The sequence below is a fragment of the Rhododendron vialii genome, chromosome 12a, assembly GCF_030253575.1.
Source record: "Rhododendron vialii isolate Sample 1 chromosome 12a, ASM3025357v1".
Taxonomy (NCBI): Eukaryota; Viridiplantae; Streptophyta; class Magnoliopsida; order Ericales; family Ericaceae; genus Rhododendron; species Rhododendron vialii.
Window position 1 is genome coordinate 8,033,000 of NC_080568.1, and position 18,676 is coordinate 8,051,675.

Sequence of the window (18,676 nt, forward strand, 5' to 3'; positions counted from 1 at the left end):
ATCTTTCACACTTTAAGCTGTAATATTTATTTTTACTAACAAATATACTAATTTAATAATATTACAAAATGAAAATGTCAATTTTAATTTGATAAAATTCATTTTTTTAAAAAAATTCTGTTTATTTTTATTTTGTTGGAGAAATACATTGTTTGGTAGTTGAAAATGTGTCTAACAATTTTGTTAGGTGAATTCCCATGTGCCCAACATATTATTTTGGTGAAATGTGCCTAACTAATATAATAATTATATAAAATAAATAAAATATTAACATTTCGTTTTTTAAGTGCTTTATTATATTTATGAAATTTTAAAATGTTAAATTACGTACCTATTATTTGGATAAAATAAAATAAGTTTATTTTTAAAATTATTTGGATAAAATAAAATAAGTTTATTTTTAAAATGTTTAAACTGGTTATTTGTTGAAAATGTTTAATAAAAATACTTAATAATGTTTAAAGTAGGAAATTTTATGATTTTTAAAAATGTTTAATAAAACTGATTTTTTTGAATTTTTTAAGAAACCAAAATTTATAAAATGAATGGGGAGTAGATGGTGGTTGGAAACATGTGGGTGTTAGTTGAAATCATGTGAGGAGTAGGTTCAACAAATTATTTATATCAAATTTTCTATAAATAGCACTCATTTTTCATATCTCATCCCACATCTCATCTTCATTTCTTAATTTTGTTTTTTTCATCATTTGAATGGCACGCCGGGCTTAGAGCGAGGAGGAGGAGGATACGTTGTTAACAAACCTTACGAGCCTTGTAGATCAGGGAGTTTGCGAACCAACAACGGAGGGTTTCGCAATTCCTACTTGGGAGTTCTTAAAAATGAGATGCGAGTTTCTTTCCCTCAAGTAGGTATAAACGAAATTCATATTGAAGGAAGGATCAAGAAATGGAAGAGTGATTATCGCATACTAGACACTATGCTTAGGCATCCTGGGTTCGGGTGGAATCCAAATGAAAACAAACTAGTGGTGGGCAATGAGACTCTTAAAGTACTTACTTGGACAAATTCATCCCAAATCTCATTTCCCACCACTAGTTTGTTTTCATTTGGATTCCACTCGAACCCAGGATGCCTAAGCACAGCATCTAGTATGCGATAATCACTCTTCCATTTCTCAATCCTTCCTTCAATATGAATTTCGTTTATACCTACTTGAGGGAAAGAAACTCGCATCTCATTTTTAAGAACTCCCAAGTAGGAATTGCGAAACCCTCCGTTGTCAGTTCGCAAACCCCCTGATCTACAAGGCTCGTAAGGTTTGTTAACAACGTATCCTCCTCCTCCTCGCTCTAAGCCCGACGTGCCATTCAAATGATGAAAAAAACAAAATTAGGAAATTAGGAAATGAAGATGAGATGCGGGATGAGATATGAAAAATGAGTGCTATTTATAGAAAATTTGATATAAATAATTTGTTGAACCTACTCCTCACATGATTTCAACTAACACCACACATGTTTTCAACCACCATCTACTCTCATCTCATTATGAGTGCTATTTATAGAAAATTTGATATAAACTCGCATCTCATTTTATATTTTTCCAAAATGAATTTTTTTTAATTTTTTTTTGTAATAAAGGGTTATTTGATTTGGTATTGGACTTCAAAAAAAACTTAGGGAATTTATTTCTACACTCCATTTTTTGATACTCATATTTTCTTTTTTGTCTTTTTGCAAAATAAATTTTACATACGCTTTTAACACTAAAATCCAAAAAGGAAGTGTGGTTATAAAAAAAAGGAAGGGTAGATATCAATGTTGTCCAAAAAGTGATCCTGATTGAAAGAAATGATGGCATATTACACCATCAATTGTTCCAAGTGGACATAGGCATAAAAATGAATCAGAACATGTTTATCTTATCCGCATGCAGATTGCACACAGCCAGCTGGTAATTAGAACCAAAAGCCAAGTTTCTAAAACTGAAAACTACAAAAGGTTCCTCCACATAAAAACATTGAGGAGGCTACGTTCCATATTCGATATCAACGTACCATAGTATTTCTTAACATCCAAAGGCTGCCTGCCTGCCTGCCTTAATCATCCAATGCCCTCTTCAATAAATGAGGTATTACATGATGCGGTATGTAGCATATATTGAAACAGTCGACGTTGAAGAGTTTCTTCAGCTTCTTATCACATATATATATTATTGTACCGTTATCCCATCCTACCTACAAGAGCCAGAAAAAAAAGACTGAAAGAGTGTCCGAATCGACACATTCTTTTAAAAAAAAGAAAAGAGGCACAACCTAAATTAGACCAAAATACAGCAACATAACTTATATATATGTAGGGTTTATTAAATCATAGAAGCCATACCCTGGGGTTTTTTTGATTGAGCGTAGTCCAATAATCTATTCACAATAGCGTTTCTGTCATCTCCTTTTCTCCTGTACCAAAGAACTCGACTAAAGCATCGGAAATTGGAACTGAAATTCTCGATCTTCGAAGTCCTGAAAAGAATGTTGTAACAAGCAAAACTACACAACAGATTAGTTCTAGTTATTAGTGAGTGTAATAAACTAACGGCTCCACTAATAAGTGCCCCTGGGGCAATACTTTAGGTGCAATAAATAACACCTAAACTCATGAGTTGTGTTCATGGGTATTCACAAAGCATTACTTATCACCACTATTTTCTAAACTACTCAGAAATGTTTGTAATACTTTTTTTTTAACGACAATACTACCCTCGTTTAATTTTCTTTTAAAAATGGCAAATGCAAATAAATAGACTACGTAGGTAACAAATATTCGATCAATGCTTGACGGCAAATGTTGTGGGATGACAAAAATAAAAATTACAGTTGTATAAAAACCATACAAAACTCGGATGAGACAACAAAAATAAAAATTGACCCAAACTCCAATTTCTAATATTTCACACAAACTATAGGATTCAATCCTATGTAGCTCGAAGTGGTTTTCTTCTTCTTTTGTGAACCAGTGATGATGTCTTCCTTCTCGGACACATAATAAAATTGTGTCCGATACCCTTGCACAATCAACAAGTCTTTCCAAATAACTCAAAAAAAGAAAAAGAAAATGAACATAAGAAAAAATTTATACCTTTGTAATGTCCTTCGGAAAAGGAATGTAACGAGCTTGATTTGTAATTGTAACAACTTGGATATGTATGTTTTTTTTCCCGTTTGAAACAGGTGGTCAGAGGAAAAATGCTAGATCACCTATTAAGGCATTTGTTTCTTATGGAAAATGAAACTAAGAAACTGGCGCCAAGTTTCCATATGAAGAATCATATGGTCAACTAATTAGATTTCCCTCCAAAACTGGCGCCAAGTTTTCTCACCTTAAAGATTAAAGAATAGAAAGAGTCATGGTCATTTTTGTCATTTGAAATATTGTTTGACTTCTTTTGATGGAGTGGTTTATATTCTCAATGTAGTTATTAATAGATGTTGGAATGAGTATAAGAAAAATGTAATTAAAGCATTTAAAGAACCCTAAACTTGTGCTCCAAACTTATGCCCCAAAAACACCTTGTAGCATTTGCCATAAACTAAAATCACGATTCGCACCTTCCTAAAACTCTGCCCTGTTAAGCCTCGCATCTTCAGAGTCATAATCCTTCATATTTGGATCTGCAAGTTTATATACAAAGTCACAAATTTTTAGTGCTAAAAGGAATTAGGGCCCGTTCCGTTCACCCATGCTTATTTACTTACTTCTTCAGAAATCTTTATCGAATCTTTTTGTAATAACGATTTTTTTTTTGTTGCTTTTGTTTGTGGGAAAGGGGTTCCTAATATTTATTTTGGACAAGATTTTGGAAGAGGGAAAGTATTAAGACTGGGATTCCATTCAGTTGTCGGGAATATTGTGTAGGAAATTGATTCCCAGGAAAAATGGAGTGAAGTGAAAGAAAAAAAAAATCCCTGAATGTGTTCTCTTGACAAGATTTCTGGTAGCAAAACAAGAATTCCTTACTTTTGGCAAGATCTATTTTTGCAAGAAAGTGCTTCTCAGAGGAAAAGTTAAAGTTATGAGTCCTATAACTTTCTCGATAACTGAACACACAGAAAGTTCCAGGAAAATTGATATTCCTATCCTTATCCATTCTTTCTGGGTAACTGAATAGGGCCTAGAGTAGAGAAGTAAACACTTGTATCTCACAAGCTTTTGATAAGGTACAAAATGATTAGAACTCATCCACATTTATACAACTCTATTATGCTACCTTTGCACACAGGGTCGGCACAATTCTTGCTTTGGTGATGACGGTGATAATTGCAGTTGAGCTTTGAATCAAGCACCATGTACACCAGGCAATTTCTACATTGGTCTAGATCTAACGGATACAGACACGATACGGATACGCATATACGAGATTTTTTCAAAAAAGAGAGGATACGATACGTTGAGTATAAAAGTAAATAAAAAATATATTACATATAATTTTTAATTCATAAAATTTCATTAATGATTAAAGTTTTTCATTACATAAGTTCACCATTTCACATGCTGAGAAAGATATATTTACATCTAGTTATTTATATAACTGTATTTAAATAGTTATATATATATATATATATACACATATACACAACGAGAGAGAGAGAGAGAGAGAGAGAGAGAGAGAGAGAGAGAGAGAGAGAGAGAGAGAGAGAGAGAGAGAGAGAATATTGTCATTGTGTTTCTTGTGTCGATTGGTGGTGGAAAAAGAAAAATATAGTTCTAATTGCAAATTTGACACATATTTTAAGTAATAACATATTTACCTTCGCACGTATCTGAAACATATTGGGATACTAAAAAATAATTCTAAAAGCAGGATACTTTAAAAAAGGGGAAAAGACTGAAATAGTCCCTGTAGTTAAGTATTTGTGTCAATTTGGTCCCTGTAGTTGTAATTGGCTTGATTTACACTCTGTACTTTTCATTTTGTTTCAATTTGGTCCAATTACTAACTTCCGTTAGTCTGCCGTTAGTCCTTTAAACAACAAAATCATATGGCCCCCCTTTTTTGGGGTTAAAATAGACTCGTTCGGCTAAATAAGCCAACTGGCTTATTTTTTTATCCTTATTCAAATTTTTTTCGTATTTGTTAGTTTTTTGTCAATTTTTTTGGGGTTATTGTATCGTTATGACGAGAGGAATCTAAAAAGTAAAAAATAATGATCGTGATCCAATTTTTTTTGAATAAAGACGAAAAAATTGGCTTATTGGCTTATTTTTGTCTTTATTCAAAAAAAATTAGGTTTCGATCGTAATTTTTTACATTTTAGATTCCTCTTGTTATGACGATGCAATAATTCCCAAAAAAAAATGATGAAAAACTAACAAATATAAAAAAAATTTGAATAAGGACAAAAAATTAAGCCAGTTGACTTATTTAGCTGAATAGGGTTACTCATTCCCCTCTTGCCCTAATATACCTCTGAACCAAAACACAACTCATTCTTCCATTCTCCATTGATAAGGAGGCACTTGGGAAAAATTTTGGTTATAATTTTCTACAAAAAGTTGCCGTCGAATTCAGCATTTTCATGATCAGCCATGAGGTATCATAACCGCTGATATTGTCTACATGTTCAACTTGTGGACAAATACTGAGATGCCTTATTTTTCTGCATAGTACTAAAAATGCATATAGAACCATGTCCAAAAGTCACAACATGATATAGATCCAAAAGTCAACATGATAAATAGCCATGTCCAAAAGTCAGAATATTATATAAACTCAATTCCAAATTTACCATGTCATAATCTAATATATAGACATAACAAACCACTCAACTAGGTTACAATAAACCTAACTTAACAGCCCAAGTGGTTATACAAAAAATAGTGCCTTGTCATTCTATTCATTTTCCTACACTTGGCCCATGCACTGATTCCTGACTAGGAATGTTGAAAAATAAACCTAAGCCAATTTTTTCGTCTTTATTTAAAAAAAATTGAATTTCGATAATAATTTTTTACTTTTTAGATTTTCCTCGTCATGACGATGCAATAACACACACCCCCCCCCCCCCCCAAAAAAAATGACGAAAAACTAACAAATACGAAAAAAATAAGGAAGTTAGCTTATTTAGTCGGACAGGTCTGTTTTAATCCCAAAAAAGGGGGCCATATGATTTTGGTATTTAAAGGACTAACGGCGGACTAACGAAAGTTAGTAATTGAACCGAATTGAAACAAAATAGAAAGTACAGAGTGTAAATCGAGCCAATTAAAACTACATGGACCAAATTGACACAAACACTTAACTACAAGGACTATTAGAGTTTTTTTCCCTTTAAAAAACTATATTGAATACGTATTCGGAGGGTATCTGAGAGTATTGATATCCGATACGGATACCATACGTAATACGGAGGCCAAAATAGAGTATTCAAACTTCATAGGTCTAGATCTATATTAATTTAACCCGTGAAAGGGGGAACTCAAAAGTTGGTCTCGGTAATTTTTCATCTTTCTTAAATAGCAATAATCCTTTAGTCTTCTTTGTACGCAGGTATAGATTGTGGATTTAGAAAAGGATTTTCTGTATGGGTAAGGAATAAAGGTAATTGAAGAAAATTGGATGGAGGCAGTTGTGGCTGGTTAATTTTAAGTAAGAAGAAAGGAAAGAGAACCATTTTTTGGAAGTAGCAGAGACTAGCTGAGATGGATTCTAGAGATGAACAGATTTGTCCAAGATGAAGTGCAAGGGAAAATTTTGAAAGAGAGAGAAAGGACAAAAAGCCTACAAGTTGCATCAGTTAGGACGTGGAGGGCAAGATAGGGTCCCATGTCATGGCAGTGTAGCACAAAACTTAGAGTTTGTTTGATAACTTAAATTCAGCACTTAAAACTGAATCAGTTAAGTAATAAGTGATTCAGTAGGTTTGATAACGACATTATACCTTGTTTAACAAATTAAGTGCTACTTAAAATGTAGGCTAAAAAGTTGAAAAAAATTAAGTAGCTTTGAGCTACTTAGTTTTGACTGAATTTTTATGTACTTGCATTTAATCACCATATCACTACCACAACCACCCCACCCACCAGCACCACTCCTACAACCACTCCACCACCACACCACTTCGCCACCATCGCCACCACCACCACCACTTTGCCACCATCACCATTACCACCACCACCACCACCATCACTTCCACCACAACTCCACCACCACCACCACCGCTCCCCTATCACTCCATCACTACCACCACCATTACCACACCGTCGCCGCCGCCGCCACCACAATGCCACCATTGCACAATTATCACTCTACCGATACTACTCACTATCACCATTACACCATCACTCCACTGCCACCACCACCGTCACCGCCACCGCCACTATACCACCACCATTCCCCTATCACTCCATCATTACCACCAACATTACCACACTGCCACCACCATTACCACACCGTCACCACCGCCACCACCACAATGCCACCATTGCACAACTATCATTCCACCGACACCACTCACTGTCACCATTACACCATCGCTCCACCCCCACTCACTGCCATCATTACATCACCATCACTCCACCACCACCATTACACCACTATCGCCAGCACTTCACCATCACTGCTGCCGCCGCCACACCACCAACACCACCACAATCACCATTCCCCCATTATTATAAGTACATTGTGACCATTAGTAAATTAAGAGAGAATCAGAATTAAAATTAATTTATCATTTTTTTAATTCAATACTTAATATGTTTATCAAACAGCTTTTCAGCATAAAAAATTCAGCATTTAGCTTTCAGTACTTCATTTTTCAGCATTTAGTTTCAATTTTCAGTTTTATCAAACAGGCCCTTACCTTTTTTTGGTGAGGCGATATAACCAGTGGAGTTAATAGTTTAGTTAATAACCACAAGGGGTTGATCTCTTATTTATAGGAATCGAATCCACGACATGTCACCCCAAAGGAGGCTACACGGCTAACTGACAAAGCGCCTAAAGGTCATGTCACTAAAAGACTGGCTGCGTTATTTTCCACTTAAAATGATGCAGAACTTATTTTTTAAGTTGTTGTGTTCTTCTTAAGTTATTTTGGACCTTAACTTATTTCTAAGTTTAGAAGAATGCATGTACTAAACTTATTTTACATTAGGTTACCAAAGGGTACAAAATAAGTTAAGCTCCAAAAATCTGTTAAGAAGAATATATGAGCTAAACATATTTTAAATTAAGTTCCAAAAGGGTAAAATAAGTTAAGCTCCAAAAATAAAAAAAATGCAACCTTCATCGTGGCATTATCAATGTCCTTTTTCTAAACATCTTCTTGAATCTAAATATTCTAAAACTCTTCTAGAAATTATATATTTACATCTCCTTCCAAAATATCTTCTTTTTTGGTTTTTTTTTTTGTCTTGGTCTTGACTTGAGCTTTATTTTCTTGGGCTAAAATACTAAATCAAGGTTTTGGAAAGTGTTTATCAAAACTTTTTATTTTCCTGGTAGCTTATTTGAGTGGCCTTTTTTTTGAAACCTTTGATCAATTTTTTTTTTCTTTTTTCCGATTCCTTTATCAAAGATTAACCAAAATAGTATTTAACTAAAAAAACCACTAACACAATAAGATTCTTGTATAAATAAGCGAATGAGTGTAGGGCAAACCAAACGTGCAGTCAAAGGAAAAAAAACAAAAAAAAATTAAAAAAAAACTTTTTTCTAGCACTTTATCATCCAATATTGAAGTGGTAAAGGTAATGCGTACCGCCAATCGGCTCCATTTGCTTGTACAGCTCCACCTTGATCAAGTGGCGTTTTAAGGTTTCAACACAAAAAATAGGACGTAGTTTCTCATCGAAGAACACATCTCCGTTTTGGTTAAAGAGTTTATTCCCACAAGTATAATTCCACACTATCTTGAAAACCTAAAACAAGATTAAAAAAAGTGTACGTAAATCAGTATTATGTGCAAGCAAAGCCTCTCTTTCTTTTTAATAAAAGGATTGTAACACACATACCTCCCATCTATTTTCTTCAGCCACTCCCACAAACTTCGCCAGCGGTGGAGAAAGCCGCCACAATTTTTTAGGCCTAGCAAACCTAATTAATGGCATGCAAGAGCATATTAGTACGTATCTGCTGTAAATTGTAATTAACACCTTGTGGAAAAGCATTGTTACAAAGCAGAAGTCAAAACAAATACTACTAAAATTCAGTTTTTTTTTTTAACAGTTATCTTTGACATTGACTGATGTTTTAAAAGTCGCTAGGTGTTAGTGAGTCGGTCGGCCACCTTCGAGCGGGTAATCGGATTAATCGGTGCATATTAACTAGTAATCGACGATTAATCATTAGTTGGACCTAATTGAATAGGCCCCTCTAATCTTCGATTAATTCTTTATTTTAGAACACTAGACATAGATGAACCTCTGACACAATTCTCGACCAAAAAAAAAATGGAGTACTTAATGGAGTAATTTGTTGTAGAAGTTCCAACAACAGGCCTTATACATTACGAGATACACTTTTTCATGGACGCTTCGTGAACAATCTCAGTCGTTCATTCGTGCAATTAATGGTTGAGATTCATTTTCAATTATTATCGGTCACAATTAATTATTACCGGTCATATAGGTTTTCAATCCAGCTCATCCAAAAACGTTTTGGACAGTTGCGATTGGACTCCGTAAATAACTTACATAAAAGAAGATTTTCTGTATACATTACTCCTACGAGAAAAGGATTCGTGAAACTGTCAAGAGGAAAGAAAATTGGTCCGGTCCAAATTTATCTGTGTAGAAACGAATTAACAAACCGTTTTCTCCAGTTTTGGGTTCCTTTTCCTTTTGATTGGTCTTTAACCGCATCTTCTTCGCTTTTACTCCTGCTAGTTCTTCACCAACAACCCCAACTTTGTAGTTGAACTCCTTTGATTCTGATTGATCCGCTTGTTTACTGCTGGGCTATCATCACCGTCGTCGTCGTCGCATTGTAAATAGTTCATTAGAAAACCAGCAAACTCGCGCCGAACGAACGCTTTCTTGTTCGAGAAATCAACTCCATATGCCGCCTCTAGCTTTCGGTACAGGGAGCCAACCGTGACCTCGTCGGGATCCGACTTGCACATCATCTCCCGAATCCGGTCGCGGAGTTCCGAGTCTGTCGCCATCGCGAGGAGGAGCAGATCGAAATAGGGACAACGATATACAGAAACGACGGACGGAAGGTATATATAAAGAGCGAAGGGCTTCGTCCTTCCTTTTATCCATCCACCCTAAATTACGATTTGGCCCCTACTTGGATTATTATTATTTTTTTGGCCACATGGTATAGTTAACAGTAGTTAGCGGGGTGTGTTAGGTTAGCATAGAAGGTACAAAGATTATCCATAGCCCTGATCCCTAACCCCCTACGCAGAGGCTCAAACCTTCGCCTCCTGGAAGGAGAGGAAGGAGTGGTTGGCAACCAATTGCACTATGAGCTATGGCACCGTTTAAAGGGTACACATGTAGATACAGAAGCCCTCCGCCATTCAGCGGCGGGCTGTCGTTCGTAGCTGACTATGCGAATGGGAAGCACCCTATGGATTCAGAATGGTCTCCAGAACCCCTACCCCATCCAGCGGCGGGCCATTGTTCGTAGCTGACTATGCAAATGGGAAGCATGCACCCTATCGATTCAGAATGGTCTCCAGCTTCAAATGCTATAGGCGAGAGCTCCTCCGGGGAGCAGATCACAAGGAGGGGAATTCAAGAGAGTCCAAAGTCTATCATGTCTGGCGTTTTGGTTATCATTTGGAAATTTAGGCAAGGGGGTATCGTGTCTGTACTTCTGTTGGTCTCTTGCCAACACTTTCTTGGGGCTCCAGAGGTGCGTGAATGTCGGCCCCGAGATGCCTACCTCGTTGGAATGTCGGGTTATTTCCGTTGTGATGTCTTTTCAAGCTTGAGTCCCTTTTAATTGTTTGTAACCTGTTTCAATGAGTAATAAAATTCTTTTTTGCTCATTAAAAAAAATAAAGGGCGCACTATGTCCCTAAGCTTCAGCATTTTGCTCACTGTACAAGAGGCGTTAGGAGGATTTTTCAGAATCCAAATGCATTTATCCTTTGATTATAATTGTGTGAATCCACTTTACCCAAAGCGTGTCATTCTTTTTGCGAAATGCCCATAAGTGTCTAGCCATGGAAGCTCGATTCCAGTCCTTCATAAGGTTAAATCCAAGGCCACCTTTTCTGCTTTAGGAACAACACATCTTTCCACCATGTACTTTTGAGATCTGATCCAGACCAAAGGAAGGCTCTGAGAAGCTGCTCAATCCCTTTAATCATCTTCTGTGGAACGATAAAAATAGAAGCCCAGTAGACCTGGATACTAAAGAGAACTGATATAACTACTAGCTGGGCTCTACCCCCATAAGATAAAGTTTTATTTGTCTAGGATTGAATCCTTGAGAGAATTCTAGCTATAAGTTGTTCACAATCAGAAGCTTTCTATGTAGTAGAGATAAGTGGAACCCCAAGGTATTTAACAGGTAAAACACCCTCTGAAATGTGATGGAGAACATAGAGGGGTGATGCAACTTCTAACCCACTGATGAATGCATTGATATGGGAAATGCGTACACTTCATAATCTCTAGCAGGAAAGTCCAATCAATAGAATCGTACGCCTTCATAAGGTCCATCTTAATAGCACATCGTTGAATTCCTCCAGACTTGTGGAACCGTATCCTTTGATTTGAAGCAAGAAATTACCAAGTATTTGAAACAAGAAGTATCCTTCGATTTGAAGCAAGAAATTACCAAGTATTTGAAACAAGAAATTACCTAGACAAATAAAGATTATTGTTATGCTTATTGTTGTTGTTGTAGTATTGGGAATAGGAATGGTGGCGGGGAGGGGCGGGCGGGTTTTGCCACACCCCGATCCCGACTCGAAAATTTAGCTCCGCCCCCGCCCCGAACCCAAACCAGGTAATTTATGAGTACCTCCGCCCCGCCCCTATAGGGTATCGGGTTTACCCGCCTCCTCATTTTATTTATTTATTGAGAAAATATGATATAGATTTTAAAATAAGTGAGCACAAACAATAAAAATTTATGAAATAACTATTATAATTTAACCAAAATCTATTATCTAAAAGGAAAATGGAAGAAATAATTAATATTTTATGTGGTATTTTAATTCTAAGGGTAAAAATACAAGAATAAAAATAATTTTTTATACATACAATGATTTCGGGCTGGGGCGGGTAACCGAACGGGTTAACGTCAACCCAATCCCGATCGGGTTTCATCGATTTTCCCCTACCCGACTTTCGAAAAATACAACAAAACCCTGTCCAATCGGGACGGGTTGAATTGCCATCTCTAATTGGAAACAACCACATAAGCTCAAAAAAAAAAAAAAAAATTGAAACAAACCCCCATCACCACCAGCTATTGACCAGCAGCAATAGGAGTTTTTTTTTTTATCAAATTAATCTCTTTTTTAAAACAATTAACGGAAATACTCACTTTCAAATTATTTTTAAAATTAGTCGGTAGAACAACTTTAAAAAGCGCTACTCGAATAGAGTCACCTAATTAGCGCTTCCCGTAAGCTTGCATGGCAGTAATGTCCACGCAAAGAGCGCGTCATCTCGCCTGGCGCTAAGGCTTGGATTGCTATAACCCAAACGATGCTTCTCTCTCTCCTCTGCCTCTCTGCAGACGTTGAGGTCTCCCACCCTGTTAACGGCGTCGTCTTCCGTCTCCCTCCCTCTCATCTGACCGTATGTCTCTCTCTCTCTCTCTCTGTATGTTCGCGCGTGCTATTTTTTTATGGTTAATTCGATCCACACGCCAAGAGTGAACTGGTAAGAAACGGCGGCTTTCTAGGCTTTTGTCTAGGGCCGGCCCTGGTTTGAACGGTTACAGATGTAGTCAGTGATGCCTTTGATTAGTTACCCAGAAATCAAGTTGGTCAGATGAGGTTTCGAATCACCTAGTTGTTTTGGTTTTTGAGGAAAATGAAAAACCATAGCTCAAGTAGCCAAAACTAATTTTTACAAGCCTTACTCTAGTTTGTTGGAAAGAGAATTATGCGTACGGATGCATGCATATACTTATAATTGCCCCGTTGGATGCAAATTTTGTCGTGATTCATTGTTTGAGTCAAATTTATGCGTTGGGGGATTAGTATTTGAGAAGTATTTGGCTTATTATTCATGTAATTGCAAAAAAAGTGTGGGTTTACACTGTTAATTAGATTTAGGCAATAGATTCTAGAAAAAGGCTTTTTAAAATTTCATGGTTATTTCTACTGTTTTTCTTACTTTCTAGCTTTGAGAAGACATACCATGTGGCAATGAGAATATTACTAATGCTTCAAAATCTTTTAGAATCTTGAAAGTTCATATAAAAATTTAAATTTTTTGTCTTATATCTGATGGAATATGCAATGTCTGATTGGGATTGGAGGATAAGATAGTTTTTTGGATTAGTTCAAGCAAAATGGAAAGCTAGCCACTTCTGATTCATAATGCACAGTAGGAAAATAGGCTTCATCAAAAACAAACTAGTAAATATGATTTCTAATTTCACTTTGCAATCTCACATATATTATCCCCATTCCCACAAAAGTTATGCAGCGCCCATAAGATATGGAATGGCAATTGGCAAGTAACGCAATTATGTTGTGACTGTTGCCAATATGGATCCTTTTGCCAATAGAGATCATGCAAAAGGGAGAGAGACGTTTGTGGAGTCCTTAGACGAAGTGTGAAAAGTAAAAGGGGAATTTTATGTAATGTTCGGAACGTTGGAGGGGTTATTGGCAGTTTAATAACGTTTCTTTCTTTATCTCCTGACATTTCATCCGGTATTTATTGTAAAAGAGAGGTTCGATTGACTTTTGATTTGACGTTAAGGAGCGCTTCCATGCGGTTGTTAGGATTAGCCTTCGTTATTATAAGTCAAAATTTATTGTGTTTGTGACAAATGTGTGTTCAATTTGGTGGAATTGGAGGTGAGCTTGTTGGGTGGGGTTAATTTTCCTTTGGGATTGGAGTGGTTTAGGTGGCGATTGCGGTTGATTTGGGTTGCAATGGGGGGAGCTCTTTTTGTTGCTTTTTTTTTTTTTTTGGCTAGTTGAATTCTAGGAAAATAGGGTCTATAATTCTTGGACAACACAGTGATTTGGGCTGTTGATATTGTTTACGGAAACAAATACAGGGTTGCAAAAATGGAAGATGAGGTCATGGATGAACGTGATGCATCACAAGTGATCACATCGTGTTCTCCAGCAGAGCGAAAGCAGGTTGGAGAAGAAGGCGCTGGTAGTAGGAAGTATTTTCGAAACCACATGTTTATAAGCCCATATTGGCCTAGCTTTTACAAGAGCATAAATTGTAGCCCTATTGTATTGTTAGGAACACAGAAATAGAAAAGGGTGGGTAACGAATTTGCCGCTTTCATATTCAAGTTGAATTGTCAAGTTTTAGGTTCGGCCCTATTATCAGACCTATGTTGACTGCATGTTCCCTTGAAAAACCATTTGGAGTACCTCGTGTACCATCCAAGATTCCCTTCCTTGTCTAGACAAGATAGTTACAGTTGGCAATTTCGTATATCGTCAACTAAGTTGTATGTGTGAGCGGGGTATCTGAGGTAAAATCTCTCTTCTTTTTGGTACAGTTTTGGGACAAAAATGTGTGACGGTGACAGCTTCAAAAAAAGAGTTCATACCAAGTGGGTTCTGGGGTGTTTGCTCATAGTTATATAACAGTATAGATAGATATCACTATACTCGCTTTAGAGAACTGAGTGACAAAATTACCCATCTGTTAGTCTGCTGTCATTGACCAAACGGAAACTGCTGTTGGCATCAAAGGAGTCCCGTTAAATGCCTACTTTTGTCCCTAGTACCGGTCATTCATTATACACAATACATTTCTAGAAAATAGTTTGGACTGGTGGCGACTAATTCCGACGACAACGGTACTCTTAAAAAAGAGGGATGCAGTGGAGGGAAGCTTTAGTAAGCTTAAGATTTAAGTTTCTTGACAAAGCGATCGTCATACGTAAACAAGGTGATCGAGCTTGTGGGAGTTAAAGCTTATCTTCCTTTGCTCAAACAATTTCAAGGATCTTTGGCCTACATTTTTAACGGAGACCAATGCATCCTTGGGTAGTGCGAACATATATAGTTTGATTGACTGTTTGAAGCTTGTCCATGTGTTTGGTCCATAAAGTTTATCTAAACAACTTTTTGGGCCAACCTTTTGACTATGATCTTATGAAAATCAACTTTAAATAAATTAGTAATTAATGTCTGCATCGAAACCCAGATCTGGATCCCTATCTGCCTTAATCCTCCATTTTTAGATTTGAGGTGTCCCCCCTTATAGATATGCACTTGGACCTGTATCCGTTTAATATAGCGCTAATCGTGCCTTTTGCAACCGCGACAGGAAACAACCATTGTATAGGCAGCTCAAAATAAACTATCATAAGTTGGAAAATGACTATCGTCAGTTAGATGAAGTTTTCTTATAGCTTCTGGTATTGGAAAGTATTATCATAAGCTAAGCTGAGGAATTACTGGTGTGCAAAGGTAGTTATATGTATTTTTATTCATTTGAAGTGGCCTCTCTGGAGCATCTCTTTGTTCTTTTGCTTCAATGCCTCTTGAGTCTTAAGTTTGCATTATCAATGAACTCTTGTGACTTATTCAATCACTTTTGTTTCTCTATCATAGTATCATATTGCCAAATATTTCAGAAGATGATTTTTGTACTTCAATTGTTTACTTATCCATTTGTTCTTTTGCTTCAATGCCTTTTGAGTTTGCATCAGCAATGAACTCTTGTGACTTATTTAATCATTTTTGTTTCTCTATCATATTGCCAAATAGTTCAAAAGATGATTTTTGTACTTCGATTGTTAACTAATCCTATTGATGTTACTCGTACCAAGTGATTTGCCAAAAATGTCTTGCCGGCCAGGAGAAACAGACAAAAGTGATAATTACAGGAAGCGTAAGGAAGAGTTTGCAGAAGGTGACAATTGTGATTAATTTATTTCAAATGCTGTTTGTTTTTGTAGTTCTATTGCTGGATATATTTTTACTTTTATACTTGTTCCTAACATCTTTCAGCAATTCGGAGATCAAAAATTCCGGTTCCAATATCTGAGGCTCTCATGGAGTTCTTTGGTATTAAGGAAAACTGGATGCTCGAGCATGAAGCTATGGTTGGAGTATGGGACTACAGTCTAGATAAAGGTTTAGTGGTAAGTGATTGTTTCATTAGCATATGTATTACTTGTTTTAGTTAATGCCTGGTTGTTGGTTTTTAAGTCAGTATGTCATCTTTCTTTTTTGCTTTGTTTTTGTTTTCGTGTCTCTGTTCAATTGCGGTGCACTTAATTGGAGTATGGTCCAACTAAGGTGTGTGTATGAAACTGAAAATGGTACCAATGAGATCAGTGTAACTCTCTTCTGTGGTTCTTTTCCCCATAGAATGTCATTGAGCAGTCTTTCAGTGTTCTTTTCTTGTTTCTTTGTAGGCTACTGATGAAGATGAAGATATCGGTAGAGTCTATTGTGATGAGAAGCTGAAAAAACTCTTCAAGGTCGACACCTTCCATGGACTCGAGTTGTCGTTACATGTAGTTAAGCATCTACTGAAGAGAGCACTGGAAGATTGATGAGGACCCCTCCCCACCGTCTTAGATGTGACTTAGAAATTTCTGTAATGCATAGTTGGTGTAAGTAATTCTCCTTGATAGCACTTTTCCCCCCTGACAGTTTGTTGTTTATAAATCTGGGAGCCACAAGGATGGTGATGTTTATGTAGGTTTCGTGAATTTACACCGTACATGTAGAGTTGTTGCTAACTTGGCCACATGGGGAAAATTGGTGGTTAGATTGTGGCCTATGAAGCATGGACACGTCTAGATGTGGTAACCGGTTTTGCCTGTGTTGAACACAGGCATGTGTCAGACTATATCTAATTTGCTAGAGACAATCTGATTGTTTTATTCTCTTATGAATCTACAACAGGTACCTATGACTTTATACAAGGGGAAATGGGGAAGAATCCAAATGGTGCATGCATGGGTTCATGGGTATTTAATCCAAAGCCCCAATCTGCCTTTGCCTTCGGTTCTCAAGAAATCTCTACTACAGCCAATGAAACAAAAATGGGCCACCGTGACCGAGTGTCTGGCCATGGAAACGAAGGGGCTCTTAAAGCTTTGACCAGAAGTAGATTGATTTTCAATAGGAATAAAATTCGAAGTATCAAATAGTGAAACTTATGTGGTTCTTTTCCCAAAAAAAAATTGATTTTCAATAGGAATAAAATTCGAAGTGTTAAATAGTGAAACTTACGTGGTTCTTTTCCCTAAAAAATAATTTGGCGGTGTTAATTTTTTCAAAAGCCCTAACAAATTTTAAAACCCCTAATCGCAACCACCCATTCCTCCTCCAAGGTATTGGGCCTCCCCTTCTTCTCCAGCACCCGCTCTGTGTGCATATTTAAGAGAGGGAGAGAAAGAGGGGTACGGTACCTCTAGTAGAGCTTCTGTAGCAAGAGAGAGAGGAGGGGATTCTACCACGTCAATGGAAGCAAAGCGGAGGTGAGGTGACTAGAGGTGTCAAATGGGCTAGGCCGGAATGAGCAAGGCATAGGCAACAAGAGAGAGAGGGGGGGGGACTCTACCACGTCAATGGAAGCAAAGCGAAGGTGAGGTGACTAGAGGTGTCAAATGGGCTAGGCCGGAATGAGCAAGGCATAGACACGAAACGACACGTTTAGCGTTGACATGGCACGGCACGGCACAAACACTAAGGTGGGCTGGGTTGGGCCATCGTTTTAGAGCCCATAGCACGGGTACAACACAGTGCACGGTACGGACACGTATAAGAGCACTACACAAAGGTGATTTTTTTTATTTTTAAAAAAAATATTAGTGAGAAACATCAACAAAAAATATACGCCAATTGTGAAATGTATAACATATATAAATATTATAGTATATTACATGCTTCCCTCATCATTTTCTCGCACGGCATCTTTATACCCGCTTTTGGCACCAAGCATCGGGGCCGGCATTGAAAGACCATTTAATTAATTAAATTGGGCCATCATATGGGCTACTATGGACTGAAAATTTATGGGCCACGGTATTCAATTAGTCTTGGGCCTAGCTATTCAGAATCGAGTACGGCCCATTCAGAATCGAGTACGGCCCAAGGTGTATGGATGGATTGAATTAATACAGCCCGTGATCCGTAAGTTGGTATGGATTGTGGATAAAGGACCACGAAATGGGGGAGTTTTTTTTGTCAACATTGTATATATCAGCGAGGGTTAGTGGGGGGAAGCAAAAGAGAGTCCAGAGACTATCCATAGTCCTAGCCCCCATAGCCCTGCCGCCGGTGGAATTCGAAGCTTGGTCACCACTGGGGGTGGGAGATGAGCAACCAACTTCACTAGAAGTCGTTCTCGAAATGGGGGAGTTAAGTTATGGCTGAAGTAGTTATTCCCCTCCAATTATTTTGAAGGCCATTTGACTAGTGTTCTCTGCAAGTGGGGTGGAAGTACAGTTGGCGTCTCCCTTATACTCCCGTGCACATAGACAGGGTTCGATTCCCGTAAACACCCATCCCCTCCCAAAATTCCCCTAGCATAGAGCCATAGAGTATGTGAGGTTTAACGAATACCAAAAAAAAAAGAG

At 37.2% G+C, this 18,676-nt stretch overlaps 1 protein-coding gene and 2 long non-coding RNA genes across 3 annotated transcripts; 1 reads left to right on the forward strand and 2 right to left on the reverse strand.

Moving 5' to 3' along the window:
* Positions 1-2,349: 2,349 nt before the first annotated feature.
* Positions 2,350-10,169, reverse strand: LOC131310435 (uncharacterized). Its single transcript, XR_009195212.1, has 5 exons — positions 9,768-10,169; positions 8,971-9,052; positions 8,718-8,877; positions 3,567-3,629; positions 2,350-2,480 (listed from the first exon to the last, which is right to left on the reverse strand). It is a non-coding gene; the product is annotated as an uncharacterized LOC131310435 (long non-coding RNA).
* A 3,889-nt stretch (positions 10,170-14,058) lies between these two features.
* Positions 14,059-16,029, reverse strand: LOC131310438 (uncharacterized). The gene is made up of 2 exons (XR_009195213.1): positions 15,901-16,029; positions 14,059-14,268 (listed from the first exon to the last, which is right to left on the reverse strand). It is a non-coding gene; the product is annotated as an uncharacterized LOC131310438 (long non-coding RNA).
* On the forward strand, positions 14,160-16,935 carry LOC131310436 (uncharacterized). The gene is made up of 3 exons (XM_058337440.1): positions 14,160-14,268; positions 15,901-15,993; positions 16,092-16,935. Exons 1-3 carry the CDS (start codon positions 14,178-14,180, stop codon positions 16,268-16,270), a joined length of 363 nt encoding a protein of 120 aa, XP_058193423.1. The 5' UTR covers positions 14,160-14,177; the 3' UTR covers positions 16,271-16,935.
* Positions 16,936-18,676: the final 1,741 nt, after the last annotated feature.

Bases quoted from the DNA above. Each gene is read 5' to 3' on its own strand.
- LOC131310436 (XM_058337440.1), top strand. From the start codon at position 14,178: ATGGAAGATGAGGTCATGGATGAACGTGATGCATCACAAGTGATCACA. The intron at 14,269-15,900 runs CTGGTAGTAGGA...TATTGATGTTAC, and splicing joins GCAGGTTGGAGAAGAAGGCG to TCGTACCAAGTGATTTGCCA. The intron at 15,994-16,091 runs GTGACAATTGTG...AACATCTTTCAG, and splicing joins TAAGGAAGAGTTTGCAGAAG to CAATTCGGAGATCAAAAATT.